The sequence below is a fragment of the Spermophilus citellus genome (assembly GCF_964194105.1).
Source record: "Spermophilus citellus genome assembly, chromosome: 6".
In the NCBI taxonomy this organism is placed as follows: Eukaryota; Metazoa; Chordata; class Mammalia; order Rodentia; family Sciuridae; genus Spermophilus; species Spermophilus citellus.
In genome coordinates this window covers 157058080-157074637 of record NC_138187.1, presented here as the reverse complement: position 1 = coordinate 157074637, position 16558 = coordinate 157058080, and the positions used below count along the sequence as shown (strand labels likewise).

Sequence of the window (16558 nt, the reverse complement as noted above, 5' to 3'; positions counted from 1 at the left end):
CGAATATCCCTTTATGCTGCTATTTTAAAATACATTTTAATGTTAACATTACTATTTCCAAATACACTTGTTAAATTTGTTCTGGGTATTTCCAAGGTTCAAATTCATCCAAGGGGGAAAAAAATCATTGTGATGTATTAAAATTAAAAAGGGAAAAAGACTGGTGAAAATATATATTAAAAAGGTCAACTAAGATTTCCAATTTATGCTTAAGTACACACATAATTCCAATTTGTACTTAAGTACACACATAATTCAAAATTAGGCAACTAATTGGTTAAACATTTACAAATTTGAAATTTTTAAAAAAGGAATAAATCTGAAATCAAAGAAAAAAATTTTGCCATATAAACTATCATCTACATTGAAATCTGAGTAATATTTAAATTATTCATTGTCCATTATATTTTCTCTTAAAGATGGGATATTTCTGACTGACTGCCACCTAATTTAATATTTGTGAACTAATTACCCACGTTAGTTCTCATTGAAAGCTTGTTTCCCATTTTGTTACTCAATTCAAATTACCAAGTTCTTATTTAGAGCAACAAGTGTGGAGGTAGATGTGGTAGGAAATCATATATAAGGCACTGGCATTAATAATTTCCTGAGAAAGATCAGAAACTAAACAAAAAATAAAAAATATATCATTAAGCTTGAGATGAAAGCTTAGATATAAAACGAAAAAATTAAGAATGGGAAAAATGAAGAAACTACAGAATTACAAAATGGATAACCAAAAATGTGACTGCCTATGTTAGTGGACTATTTCAGTTAGTTCTCATATTATGAGAATAAAACTATGTTAGTTTATATATTTTGACAACTGAATGCTATTTACCTCATTGAAATCCTATTACCTTTAAACAAATGAAAAAGACAACTGAAAGTTTATATTATTATTTTCTAGCTCAGAAGCCTTTTCAAAGGATTTATTAGGTATAAGTAGTTAAACTTAGAAAAGTTCTTTTTAAAACATATTTAAGCCAGACGCGGTGATGCAAGCCTATAATCCCAGCAGCTCAGGAGGCTGATGCAGGAGGATCATGAGTTCAAAGTCATCCTCAGCAGAAGTGAGGCAACAAGCAACTTTGTGAGACCCTGTCTCTAAATAAAATACAACATAGGACTGGGATGTGGCTCAGTGGTCAAATGCCCCTAAGTTCAATCCCCAGCATCCCCCCACCCCCCAAAAAACCCAACCCAAAACAAAACAAAAAATATAATTAAAACCCACTATGAAATCAGAGAGGTCAGTGTTAGTGTAAAAGTCAACAATTTATTTAAAACCCCAAATATGCTACTATTATACTTTAAGTAAACATATAATAGCATATTAGTTGACTTTAATAAAATTCTTTTCATTCTATTGCATTGACTAGGTTGTTTTCTTCTTCAGGAGAATTAATAACTGAAACCCAATTTAAAAGTTCAAATGCCACTAAACTTAGGAGTACTAGATTCAGGGTTACATTAAAAACTAGAATTTATAAATTTTATTCACAAATAACATAAAAATGAGCAATACAGATCAGAATATATGTGTATTTTAAATGGGTAAGATATAGAAATCTATTACTTAAGAAAAAGTGCATATAACCCAATGTTATTCTTTACATACAACTATAGTTATTTTATGAATTGGCAAATGATGACAGAGCTCAGTATTAAGCTCACCCTCAGGGGAGAGTAATACTCACGCAGAGACAATTTCCTCACCACTCACAAACTTTGCATAGGAGACTGCTTTTCGGTGTCCTTTGAATACCATGATTGGCTGTTTAGTGTTACGAAGATCATAGTAGTGGACACAGTGATCTAAAACAAAACAAAATGCAGTAAAGTTAGTAAATACAGAAATGGAAAACAAAGCTAATTTTAAGTGGATTTGGTTTTTATCATCAAATGTTCCACAGATAATGTGACCCCTAACACACCCTGTCCCATAGAAACATCAATTTGAATAGCTGCTTAGGTAGGAACGACTTTTACAAGAGTTAAGGAAACCAGGTCAGGTGAGAAATCACAGTACCTGTTTTAGTAAACTAATAAAAAATAAATAAAATGCACTGAAGAAAAGAGCTACCCAGGAACTTCTCTCCCAACTCCAAACAACATAGTATGGAGTGAAGCCTCTTACTTGGGAGTGGGGGAGGGGAGAATGAAGAAACAGGGTCCAAGTCTAAGAACACAGGCCCACCATGATATAATCCAGTACTGGACACAACCCTACAGCTCTTGCCTCCAGGGCAGTGCCTATGGGCTTTGGACCTGAATTAGCCTGGTGGCTTCCACCAATCCTTCCCCAATTTTGGACAGTACAACATGGAATAAGTCTTCAGCCTCTGCAGGTAGGACAAAGTAATCACAGACTTTGCCTTCGAATTCAGTGTTAGGCAAACTAAATCCAATACTGCGTGGATCCCAATGGCTATTGTCCTGCAGACAGAGCCTCTGAATCTACCGTGGTGTCAAGTGGAAACCTCTGGAGACAACTAGGTGCACCTGTGTTCAGGCTAGCATCATCTGTGGCTGGTTATAACACTTTCAGGCCATATGTGCATACCGGAGCAGCAGACAGGGCATAAATAATATAGGCCTACATCCTGCCCTAGTGCTGTGCTGATCTTGGTAGGCTATGGATTCTAGATATAACCCAGCATTATTATGTTGGTAGGCCAGGGGACTGACTACCCTATCCCAGTCCCAACCCCAGGCAGCACAACATAGATGGAGTCATCATACACTTGGGTAAGATGAGGGCATACACTTGGGTAATATGAGGGAAGCAGATGCCAACTCATTTCATAGAAGAACTGAGCAGTGATGCTCATTGCCGGGCAGAACCATGTGACACCTGATCACAGATCAGTGATTGCAGGTGAGCTACCCTTTTAAAGAACTCCCCCAGTTCTCAACAATACTTATACTGCAAATTTAAATAATCTTGGGCTTAGGGCACTTTCTAGTGCTGAAATAGCAGCACTGCTTACAAGCTCAAAGAAAATAAGCAACCTACATAGACTCTCTGGAAGAACAAGTAAAAGCAAAGCCATATGATAAAGGCTGGAATAAATACCTAATCCTTCACTACATAGTTGTCACTGTATACCAACAAGCATCAAGAACAAAATTCATATCAAGTATTTTTTCCCACTGCAGCATGATAAAACCAAACTTTGGAAACTATACAATTACACAGAAACTAAACAACTTATTCCTTAAAAAAATGTATAAAGACAAAAAAATAAATTTAAAATTTTCATAAAAATGGAAACACAGTACACCTAAACCTACTGGATATAGGAAAAGCAATGTTAAAGGTGAGTATACAGCACTCAACATCTACATCAAAAAAGCAAAAAGATCTCAACCTATAATCACATCTCAAGGAACTAAAAAAACAAGTCATTCCCAAAATTGGTGTAAGAAAGTGATTAAGATCAAAGCAGAAACAAGTGAAATGTACATTAAAAATACAAGAGTCATGACACAAGGTAGTTTTTAAAAAGATAAACAACTGATAAACCTTTCAACAGACTCAAATAAAATCAAAGACAAAAATGAAATATTAAAACTGATACCACAGAAATACAAAGGATCATCAGAAACTATTATAAAAAGTGTTTTAGTCAGTTTTTTCATCACTATGACCAAAAGCCCTGACAGGAATGATTTTAGAGGAAAAAAAGTTTATCAGTTGACTGTGTTGTTCTGTAACCAAGATGAAGCAGAACATTATGACATAAAGGTGTGGAAAGCAGCTCAGGACATGGCAATCAGGACAAAACATAAACTGAAATGGTAAGACCATGGTGACCTACTTCTTCTAGCTTCACCCTACCTGAGTAAGATTACTGCCCAGTTAATCTCTATCACTGGGTTAATGCAGTGATTAGGTTAAGGCTCTCATAACTCAATCTGTTTTACCTCTACACTTTCTTGTGTTGTCTCACATGAGTTTTGTTTTTGCTCCCTGCCCCCATGGGGACATCTCATATCTAAATCATAATAAATTGTATGCCAAAAACTTTAATAACCTAGAAGAAACAGACACATCCCTGGATACATGAACCTTACCAAGAGTGAATCATGAAAAAAGAAAAAAGCTGAACAGATCAATAATGACTATAACAATTAACTCAGTAATACAAAGTCTCCCAGCAAGGAAAAGCCTCAAATCAGAGGGCTTCACTGCTGAATTCTACCAAACATTTAAAAAAAAAAATCAACAAGAAGAATTCTTTCAAATTCATTCTATGAAGCCAGAATTACTTTTGATATCAAAACCAGACAAGAAAACAAAAAACAAAGTTGGAGGTCAATATCCCTGATGAACACAGAACCCTAAACAAAATATTAGTGAACTAAAGTCTGACAGCACATTAAAAAGATTGCTAACATCACTCCATGGATGAAAGATGGTTCAACACATGTAAATCAATAAAGGTGATCCATCATATCATCAGAATGGAGGGCAAAAGCCATATGATCATCAACAGATGGAGAAAAAACAGATTTGCAAAAATTCAGCATGTCTTTATGATAAAAATGCTGAATAAATAAGGTATAGAAGGAACATAATAAACCTAATAAATGCCATATATATAAAACAAGCCCAAAGCTAACATCATACTGAATGAAGGAAAGCTTTCTCTCCAAAATATGACAGGACAAGATGCCTACTTTTATCATTTTATTCAACATAGTACTGGAAATTCTAGTCAAAGCAATCAGGCAAAAGAAAGAAATGGTAATGAAAGTAGAAGAAAAGCAAACTGTCATTATTTGCAGAAAACATCTTATATACAGAAAACCCAAAAGACCTTACAAAACATACACACACACACACACACACACACACACACACACACAAATATATAAACTCAGAAAGTTGTGGAATTCAAAAACAACACAGAAAAATCTGTAGTGTTTCTATAGGCAAAGTGAGAGCTTTATCTGAAATATCTAGAACCCAATCTCATTTACAATAGCTAAAAATAAAACAAACAAAAGACATCTTGTGTTCACAGACTGGAAGAATCAATATTGTTAAATGTCTAAAGAGATCTATAAATTCAATGAAATCTCCATCAAAATACTAATGACATTTTTCGAAGAACTAGAAAATTCAATCATAAAATTTGTATGGAACCATGGAAACCCCCATTTTTTTTCTTTTTTTTTTTTTAAACAAAAAGAACCAAGCAGAAAGCATTAGCTTATCTGATTTTAAAACAAATGTACAGTAATCAAAACAGTATGGTACTCGCATAAAAACAGGCACATGAACCAATAGAACAGAATAGAGTCTAGAAAACTCATATCTATGGGCAACCAATCTTCAACAGAGTGCTAGGAATATGTTTTGTGGACAGGGGTCATCTTTTCAATAAAAGGTGCTGGGAAAATTGGATATCCACATGCAGAAGAGTGAAACTAGATACAATCTTTCACAATTCACAACTATCAATTCAAAATGGATTAAAGATTTATTTATTGGGGGGGGGGGTGACTAAGAATTGAATTCAGGGGTACTCAGCCACTGAGCTACATCCCCAGCCCTATTTGCATTTTATTTAGAGACAGAGTTTCACAGAGTTGCTTTGTGCCTCACTATTGCTGAGGCTGGCTTTGAACTCGTGATCCTCCTGCCTCAGCCTCTCCAGCTGCTGGGATTACAAGTGTGAGCATTAAGCCTGGCTGGATTAAAGATTTAAATATTAGATCATAACTACTAAACTACTAGGAGAAAAAACATCAAATGCTTCAGAACACTGAACAGGGCAAGAACTTTTTGGAGGTGATGTTAAGATTTCACCTAGTAAGCCAGCACAAAGGGAGAAATATCACACAATTTCACTCTTCTGTAAAATCTTAAAAAAGAAAAAAAAAATGAAATAAAAGATGAGAGGAAAAAACAGTGGTTAGAGAGACTGGAAAGAGTATGGGGAAAAGAGAAAAGGAATGGTTAGTCAATTAATATGAAATTTTAATAGGATAGTGTTTATCTCTTGGAGTGACTATGGATAATGATAAGGCAACTATATTTTCAGAAAAGCTAGGAAAAAGATTTTCTTTCTTTTTTTTTTTTTTTTTTGGCAGGGGGCAGTGTCCCAGGAATTGAAACCAAGGACACTCTACCACTGAACTACATCCACAATACTTTTTATTATGAGATAGGATCTCTCTAAATTGCTGAGGCTGTCATCAAACTGGAGATCCTCCTACCTCAGTCTTGCAGGTCACTGGAGTTATAAAGGTGTGCATACCCGATGGAAATAAAGAATTTCAAAGTTTTCTTTCTTTTTGGCAGCAGGGATTCAACTAAGGGGCACTTAAACAGTGGGTCACATCCATGGTACTTTTTGAGACAGAGTCACTAAGTTGCTGAGGCTGGCAATAATCAATATTGTTAAATGTCTAAAGAGATCTATAAATTCAATGAAATCTCCATCAAAACACTAATGACATTTTTGTAAGAACTAGAAAATTCAATTGTAAAATTTGTAGGCTCCCACTGGAGCAACTGGGATTTTAGGTGTGCGATACCACACCTCCTGGCTAGATCTTAGGTGTTTTCACCACAAATAAATGACAAATATTTGAAGAAATATATCTATGTACCCTAGTTTGAACATTATACAATGTATACATTTATGGTAATATCACCACGTACCCCATATATATAATTTTTATTTATCCCTAAACTAAATAAACAAAACCCATTTCTAACAGCCAGAAAACTAAGAGATATGACCATTTTCAAAAATAAGGAAGATACATATTTTCTGTTTTATTTTTGAATCTGTCAAAATATGATTACAAATAAGTGTATACATACACATGCCAGTGTTAGTCTGATATGGAGTTACATAGATATTTCCTCTTATCTAACTTCTAAAAACAGAATATTAGGGGTTCAGAATATTTAAAAATCTGAAGTATATCGTGACATTCTAATAGTTTTATAAAAAATAATGCTAAATAATTTTATTTCCCACTTTTCTAAAAATCACTGAGACATATTTTGCATATAATAAAATTTATCAACTGAATGTATACAAGTCAATGACTTTTACCTAGTAGTATAACCATGACCATTGCCATCAATCTGTTTTAGAACACTTTCTTCACACTAATACCCAGCCAACCTCTATTTCTACCCACTACCCAGCCAACCTCTATTTCTCTCCGTATACACTGACTTGCAGAATATTAAAATGAAATAATGTGGCCCCATTGTATGGCTTCTTATACACTGCATAATGTTTCTGAGGTTCATCCATGTTTTAACATGTGCCCTTTTTTTTTTTAACTACCAATTAGTAGCCACTGTAAAGATATTATCACATTTTGTCTGGAAACTCATCAGTTGGTTGAAATAGGTCTCCATGGTTTTGATTATCACGAAAAATGCTGCTATGACCAATCAGATTCAAATCTTTGTGAGGACACATTTTTGTGTCTCTAAAAGCACAGATGTGAGTCATGTGATAATATTATGTTTAACTCTTTAAGAAACTGACAGCTGTTGGTTGCTCCATTTTATATTCCCATCAGAAATACATGAGAGTTCCAGTTTGAGTTCTTTGAAATATTTGCATACAAGACCTTTATCAAATGTTTTTTGCTACTGTTTTCAAACACTGTTACATGAGTTGTTATTATCTTAATGGTGTATTTTGAATACCACAAGTTGTTAATTTTGATAAGGTCCAATTTATTGATTAGTTCTTTCATAGATGACACTTTTTGTGTTACATATTTTTTAATTCACAGTTTTAAAGATTTCCTCCTATTTTAAAGTGTTTTGTTATTTTAATTCATACAATTCTAAGTTAATTTTTATGCAAGATATGGAGTAAGGGTCTAAGTTCATTGTTTTGCTTGTGATCCCCAATTACTGCAGCACAAATTCATTTTCCTAATGAACTGCATTGGCACTTTCGTAGAAAATATATATTAGGATTCACTTCTAGATTCTGAATTCTGAGTATAGTCTTTCCCCATGGAGACTGTGGGTTAGGTCAAATACCAATAATACTCTCAGGAAGGGTTATTTTGACAACCAGCTTCTCTCCTGTGGTGACTGCATGTTTTATAAGGTTTTGTTGTACAGAGTTGATTAGTCTTGATAATTTTGCCAGTATTTTTTGCAATGGCTTTTCTGTTTATTATTATAATTGTATTAGGCAATCACCTTAAGTGACAGCATTCCATTGTTGATCCAGAAGTTTTTGATTTAGAAGTTCAAATACAGAGTAACAATTTGGTACATGCCAAAGTGAAAGTGAGAAAATTAAGTGGGCACAATGGCACATGCCTGTAGTCCCAGCTATTTGGGAGGCTGGGGCAAGAGGATTGGTTGAATTCAGGAGTTTGAGGCCAGCCTAGGTAACACAGTGAAATCCTGGCTCCAAGAAAAATAATAATAAAAAAGGAAAAATGTATCCTACTTCATTCTTTAATTGTTGTGCTAATATTAAATTTATCATTTACAAGGATTAAACCTTGTTTTTGTAGTAAATATTCCCAGGTGAAAAATATTCAAATAAGTCTTTAATTTCTCAAGTTGTTTAATAAGTGGAAGATAATTTATATTATGAAAATAATAAGTATACATTATAATGAGAGCAACTATGAACAGAGTAGGGAGGAAGAGCAGGAAGAAAAGATTAACTTTAAACAGAGACATGAGATGGGAGGGAAAGGGAGAGAAAAGGGAAATTGCATGGAAATGAAGGGAGACCCTCATTGCTATACAAAATTACATAAAAGAGGTTGTGAGGGGAATGGGAAAATAAACAAGGAGAGAAATGAATTACAGTAGATGGGGTAGAGAGAGAAGATGGGAGGGAAGGGGAGGGGGGATAGTAGGGGATAGGAAAGGTAGCAGAATACAACAATTACTAATAGGGTATTATGTAAAATTGTGGATGTGTAACCGACGTGATTCTGCAATCTGCATTTGGGGTAAAATTGGGAGTTCATAACCCACTTCAATCTAATGTATGAAATATGATATGTCAAGAGCTTTGTAATGTTGTGAACAACCAATAATAAAAAAAAGAGGACATAAAATATAAAAGATACAGTACATAGGTAAAGACTAAATTTTGTAATTGCACTACACTAAGTTTTACAGTAGCTGGAATCAGAAAAGTAGCATGGAAAGTGAATATCAAATGGTAGTTATTAATACAGGTCTGATAACCTCAAAAGCAAAAAAAACCAAAAATTATAATTAAGTACCCCAAACCAGTTTGCTATGTAAAGTGGCAACATTTTCAGCACAGTATGTATTAGTCCATCCTACTAGTATTATTCCATTAGTTATTTTGAATTTTCTTGGTTTTATATATTGATTATATTTAATTATAATATGAATTAAAAGTTGTATAGGAGCTAGAAACATATGTAGATGGTGCGTGATTTTTACATTTATACATGTATTTTTATCAAAGTTGTGATAAAACAGTTTAGATCCATAAGGGAATTCTTGATAATTTTTTTCCTTTTATAAAAAGAGGTCTCTTGATATTTCTGAAATATTGCCATACTTTTAAAAACATGCTTAATAATTTCAGGATTAGGGTATGGTCTTAACTCCTATTTCTTCCCCACCTAACCTTTTAATTTGAAAAACCAAACCTGCTAAGAAGTTTAAAAAAAATAATAAGTAATCTTCACTTCAGACTCACTAACCATTAATGTTTCATCATTGCACAATCCCCACTCTACATACATACAGTGTCCCCTCTCCAATTATCTGTAAGTTTTAAATATCAGGATATTTTACTTCTTTTTTTTTACCATCTACCCTTTAAATATGAGAACTTCTATGTATCCACAATAACATCATGTCATATACAAGAAAATGTAGACATAATATAATTTAACACATACTATATATTCAAATATCTCAATTGTTTTTCTTTTTTTAAAGTCCTAATTACTATTCATTTATTTGGTTTCTACTCTGAAGTCATAACTCCTTATATTTGTCATGTATCCTCAGTGTTTTATATAGAAAATTTCACAATATTGCTATTTGTGTTGTTTTGCAGAATATTTCTGCACACATATGAATCCTGTCTTATTATGATGTTGAAGCTAAATGTTTTGGACAAGAATACTTTCAAGGTAATGGTCCTTTCTACATGAGCAAATACATGTTTGTTCTAATGGTGATACTAAATTTGATTCCTTACCCCCTTGGCCTTGTCAGTGTAAAGAGAATTCGTCCTTTTAATTTTATAACCAAACTATGCTAATCCAGCAAACAACCAAGTAACAAAATTCCATGAATATCCTTTGCAGGCCAACAAGGTATCAAAACTGTATCCCTTCGGAAAATCACTGCTAAAATGACAAGCCAATGTAAATAATATCACCATTTATAATATAAATGTAATTCATAATAAAAGTGTAAATGTAAACATTCTTCAGAGGAGTTAGAATAAGTTAAAATACTTTTAAAAGACTAGTTTTACCTCTAAGGAATTGCTATATACAGCGAAAGAAAAGCTTTCACCATTGTTAATATTCCTCTTTAAACAAACTTTTCTAATTAAAATAAATTTTAATATCTGTCAGTTTCAGTTGATACAAAAATAAATAATTTGATGGCAATGATTCAGAACTTATACTTCATAGATGATTCAGAACTGTGCTTTATCTCTAATATGGTAGCAACTAGTAATATGTGATTAAATTATTATTATTTAAAAATATTTTTTAGTTGTCAATGGACCTTTATTTTATTTGTTTATATGTGGTGCTAAGAATCAAACCCAATGCCTCACACATGCTAGGCAAGAGCTCTACCACTGAGCCATAACCCCAGCTCCATGATTAAATTATTTAAATCTAAATAAAACCAAAAATTCAGTCTCTCAGACATGGCAACTACATCAAGTGCTCCTCAGCCACATGTAGCTAGAACTATCATATCAGACAATATAAATATAAAATATGTCCATTAGTGCAGTAAGTTCTATTTGATAGCTTTAACAGGCAAAAACTGGATAATCAAGCTACAAATATCTATAATGTACTAAGTAGAAATTCTATTTCTATTAAAAGTAAGAGAGCAATCCAAACAGATGGGAGAATAAACTCTAACAGTTAAGATGGGTATGCTCACATTCATCAATTGTGTGGTAAGATTCTTTCTTTTTTTTTTTCATTAATAGACTGCCCAAAGCAGCAGGCTTGCCACATCATCTTAATCAATCGGATAAGTCCTTCTAGAGAATGCAAGACTCAAAACAAAACTGTATTCTGGCTAGAGGGAGTATTCTCTCTATACACACACCCACACATTCTATACACTATGCCTATTTCCAAACAATATGATAACGAAAAGTCAATAGGATTCACATATTTTCCTAACCAGGAAAAAAATAAAAAAGCAGATGATAATACTAGAGATAATTAGGAATATAATTTTATAATTAAACTTTTTCCACTTGTTATTTTACTCTCAATGGATCAGTATAAGGAATATAAAGGATTGAAGGGGCTGGGGATGTGGCTCAAGCGGTAGCGCGCTCGCCTGGCATGCGTGCAGCCTGGGTTCGATCCTCAGCACCACATACAAACAAAGAGATGTTGTATCTGCCGAAAACTAAAAAATAAATATTAAAAAATTAAAAAAAAAAGGATTTAAGATTTCTTTCTTAATGAGCAAACTGACTTAGCTGTACTTCCTGCTGTGGTTTTACTCCTGGTACAATTTTTAATCCATGTTCTCCTAGCTAACCAAAAACAATATATTATTCTCTTTTGGACTAAAGTGATTTTTAAAGGACTAAAGTGATGTTTAAAATGTCTCAATTTACCACATCACTATGTCAAAAGCCCAAATTAGTGACAGAATTTTAATTGATATATGAGAAAATATTTCTTTTCATTTATCCAAAAGGACCATTCACAGTTGGTATACTTACAACTTCACTACTACTGCCATAATATTATAGTTTGAAAGCAACAAGTGTAGGAAAAATTTCAAGCCTATTTAAATATGTGCATAAGTATACTTTAAACCTGACTGCTCCTACAGTAAAAGGTCTAAAACTATAAGGCATATATTAATCAGAGTATCTGCTGTTTTTTGGCAAAATAGGGCCAAAAATAAATATGTTTTATAGCTGTAATTAAGGATCACTTAACCAGGCTGCCTGTAAGAGCTCTTTCAACTTTGGGGTTGCATCTTAGAAGTCATTTTCTCTTTCCTCTTCAAAAAAGGAACCATTCATATTGTATCTTTGTTTTTAATGGATATTATAAAAGTACAGAAAGAACTTTCATTTGTACAAAAGAGGTAGAATTTGATCTAAGGTAAAAATAGAGAGCAAAGAAAAGAAGAACTGAGTGTATGTATGAAAGGAGTGCAACTTCACATTTGTACAATTGAGAACAAGCATGTAGATGCATTTCCTTTGAAATACTGCGCTACAGACTGACCCCTACCCACAAGTTTCTCGGACAACACCAGTTGTTAATCACTATGTGCTCTCATCAGCGCAAACCCAGAGAAAGTGTGGCTGGTTGCTAAATTAGATAATTAATTCCTGATTATTACAGCAAGAAAATCTGTGCTGCCTGGTTGTAATTTTTACTTTCATTAAATGGAACTCATTCATTTATTCCAAAACTATTTCTTTTTCTAATTTTCAGTTAGAAGTAATTACCATAAGAATAGGTTACATTTTGTAATTCCCATTTCTTTGGAGTCATATGGACACTTAAAAACAATTAAAACTTCATCTGCTAAAGAGTATAGGTTATAATGAAATATAGTTGAAAACATTTATGCCTAATAGAAGAAAAAGTAGGCCCAAATCTTCATCATGTCGGCTTAGGACCTGACTTCCTTTACAAGACTTCTACAAAAAGTAGAATTTTAAGAATCAATAAATGGGATAAATTCAAACTAAAAAGTTTCTTCTCAGCAAAGAAAACAATCAATGACATGAATAGAGAGCCTACATAATGGGAAAAAAAATCTTTACTACATGCACCTCAGACAGAGCACTAATCTCCTGGATATATAAAGAACTCAAAAAACTTTACCACCAACAAAACAACCCAATCAATAAGGAACTGAACAGACACTTTAAAGAAGAAGAAATACAATCAATCAACAAATATGAAAAAATGTTCATCATCTATAGTAATTAGAGAAATGCAAATTAAAACTAAGATTTCATGTCACTCCAATCAGAATGGCAATTATCAAGAATATAAGCCATAATAAGTGTTCACAGTGATGTGTGGAAAAAGATATACATTGTTGGTGGGACTGCAAATTGGTGCAACCACCATAGAAAGCAGTATGAGGATATCTCAGAAAACCTGAAATGGAATCACCATTTGACCCAGCTATCCCACTCCTTGGACTTAAAATCAGCATATTACAGTGATACAGCCACATCAATGTTTACAGCAGCTCAATTCACAATAGATGGACTATGGAATCAACCTAGATGCCCTTCAACAGAGGAATGGATTAAAAAAAACTGTGGTATATATACACAATGAAATATTACTCAGCCTTAAAAAAGAATGAAATTATGGCACTTGCAGGTAATAGGATGGAACTAGAGAATATCATGCTAAGTAAAATAAACCAATACTAAAAAACTAAATGCTGAATGTTTTCTCTGGTAAGCGGATGCTGATTCATAGTGAGGCAGGGAGATAGGGAAAAAAGAAGGAATTCTGTTTTGTGTAGAGGGGATTGAGGGGATGGGTAGGATTATGCGGATGGGAAGGACAGTAGAAAGAGACCAACATTATTACTCTATATACATGTATGATTACACTAGTGGAGTGACTCTGAACCATGTATATACAGAGGAATGAGAAGTTGTGCTTCATTTGCATGCTGTATGTAAAAATTCATTTTACTGTAAAATTAACTAATTTTTAAAAAGCTTACATGGAAAAGCAAATAATAAAATTAAGTAAGAAATGTATGAAAATTTATACAGTTAATCATTACTGGTGTAAGACTGCCTACCAGCATTTTAAAAATAGCTTCTGATCTTCTAAGAAGGAAAAAGTTTGAAGATATGCATATCTGTACATATTAATTTAATGCTGATAATATAATCTATCCATAAACAATGGGTAATGGTTAATGTGTGTTTATAAAACAGAACATACCTTAATAACAATAAACTAAGTATATTTTAATTGAATGCATGATAAAATATTAATAATGAAAACAACTAAAGAATTAATGCAAGCGACAGTGTTTTTTATAAGAGTTTTATGCATAACATCCTTCTTTCACAATCATCAATGCAGAGATTAATGGAAGCAAGTACCAGCTAATCATTATAAAGAAAATTCCATATGCTAATAAAAAGAATTCTACCCATACCTACATGCCCTCTTGAAATTTATGAAATTTTATCAGTTTCCCAGAGAAAGACAACTTGAGTTAAAAACAGTGAAAGGTATAATGTCAAAGTTTAAAGTATGCTTTCCCTTTTCTTAAATTTGCTATTGTTCTCATATTATGATGATAACTTATCTTTTTTGTAAACCTTGATTTTCTTAATTTTTTAAAAAATCAGATTTTTACCAGGAAGAAGTTAAATTATGGTATTTGATATTTTAGTAAATATTCAAGAAGGGAAAAGATACAGAAGATAAAGGAATTGAGAATAAAGTAGCCATATGTTTTATCTTCTAACTTGTGATTGTTTTTACAATGCAAAAGGACACTAACAGTAAAATGACAGTACAACAGGTATAATGTGGGAATGCCCCACCGAAATCCAGACAGATGGTACCTGAGGTTAAGAAATGTACTTTAGCAAATGATTCTTTGCTATTAAACAAAACCCAATATTTTTCTTGAATACTTATACTATTAGCATGTACTCCATGATAAAAGACTGTATTATTCCCTGTCCCTAGTTTTTGCATAGTAGGGACTCAATAAAAAACTGCCAGAGGAATAGGCTTCCTTTTAAAAAAAAAAAAGCTATATTGTGCCTACAGAATATAGCTTGTTTAAATATCTTCATAAGGCAAAAAATCAACAAACTCAAATTATGTAATAAAGAGTGACAGAATAGTGCAATCAAGATATATTAACTATGTAAATAAGGACGGTATATCTCTAGTTTCAAGTCTAATAATGAGAACAAAATTTAAGCTCACAAAGGTAGCTATTTGTTAAAATAAAAAGTTCCTCTAGGCATGATAACCACATCAATCAAACAAATCTGCTTTCATTTCTTACCCGCACAGCCAAAAGCCAAATGGTATCTAGAAGAAGGGCTAAATTTAACACAGCACACGTTAGCCTTTGCCTCAATGCTTGCCACTGAATTGTCTAGGTTGGTAGACCACAGCTTCACTAAGGGAAAGACAATAAAGAGAAATAAATACATTAGCAAGTACTTCTGTAACTTGAAAAGTTTCCTTGTTATGACTGATGTGCTTTGTGCCAATGTGAAATAATTTGGTTTACCAGGACCAAAAAGTGTTTAAACTGAATGCCTGAAGAACACAACAACTTATTTGAAGCCAACAAAGTCTAGCTTCAATGTCAAAGCCAAAATAAACAATGATTTTCTACTGAGAGGTAATTCAGACCCACAAGAAAACTTAACTTAAAAGACAGGTAACAAGCCATGCAAGGTGGCGCACACTTGTAATCCCAGCAGCTTGGGAGGTGGGGGCAGGAGTAATATAAGTTCAAAGCCAGCCTCAGCAACTCAGTGAGGCCGTAAACAACTTTAGAAAGATCCTGTCTCTAAATAAAATATTTAAAAGGGTGGGGATATGGCTCAGTGGTTGAGTACCTCTGAGTTCAATCCTTAGTACCAAAGTAAAATTAAAAAAAAAAAAAAAATTAAATTAAAAGGACAGGTTAACAAAACAAGCAATCTAGAGTAAGGTGGCATATCCCTTACATGTGCATTCATTATAGTATTATTTAAATATGTGCTTAAGTGTACATACTCTGACAAACATCATATATTTTCATATGTAAGAATATTTTTGGAACTGTCTATAGAAATGCTTAAAGGGAAATGTGTAACAAAGCGTTTAGATTAGAAAAAAGGAGGTCTCAAAACGGTGACAAAACTTCACCTTAAACTCAAAAAAGGAGAGGAAATTAAGCCCAGATCAAGAAGAAGAAAATATTAACAAATAAAAATCAATGAAGTCTCAATACAATCCCTTCCAAAACCCCCAAGTATTTTACAAAAATAGAAAAAAAAAATATACAGAATTTCAAGGGTCTCAAATAGCCAAAATAATCTTTAAAAGAAACAAACAAGAAGACTCATCCTTCTTCATTTCAAAACAACTCTAGACTAATCAAAACAATGTGGTATCAGCACAAAGACATACATTAAAAAACCAATAACTAATGCAGAAAGACCAGAGATAAAACCTTGTATGGACAGTGGAATAATTTTTGAAAAGGGTGCTGACACCATTCAACATGGGAAAAGACAGTATTTTTAACAAGAGGTCCTGGGAAAACTGGATATCCATGTGTAAAAGAATAAAGTCGTATGCT

General features: G+C 33.1%; 1 protein-coding gene across 6 annotated transcripts in view; it reads right to left on the bottom strand.

Moving 5' to 3' along the window:
• The window catches only part of COP1 (COP1 E3 ubiquitin ligase), a 177817-nt gene that overhangs the window by 52933 nt on the left and 108326 nt on the right, over positions 1-16558 (bottom strand). For all 6 annotated transcript variants that reach the window (XM_081299560.1, XM_081299558.1, XM_081299561.1 and 3 more), the window contains 2 exons: positions 15266-15382; positions 1701-1818 (listed from right to left, as the gene is read on the bottom strand). In XM_081299560.1, the coding sequence (XP_081155686.1) occupies positions 1701-1818; positions 15266-15382 (235 nt within the window). The remainder of the gene's footprint in view (positions 1-1700; positions 1819-15265; positions 15383-16558) is intronic.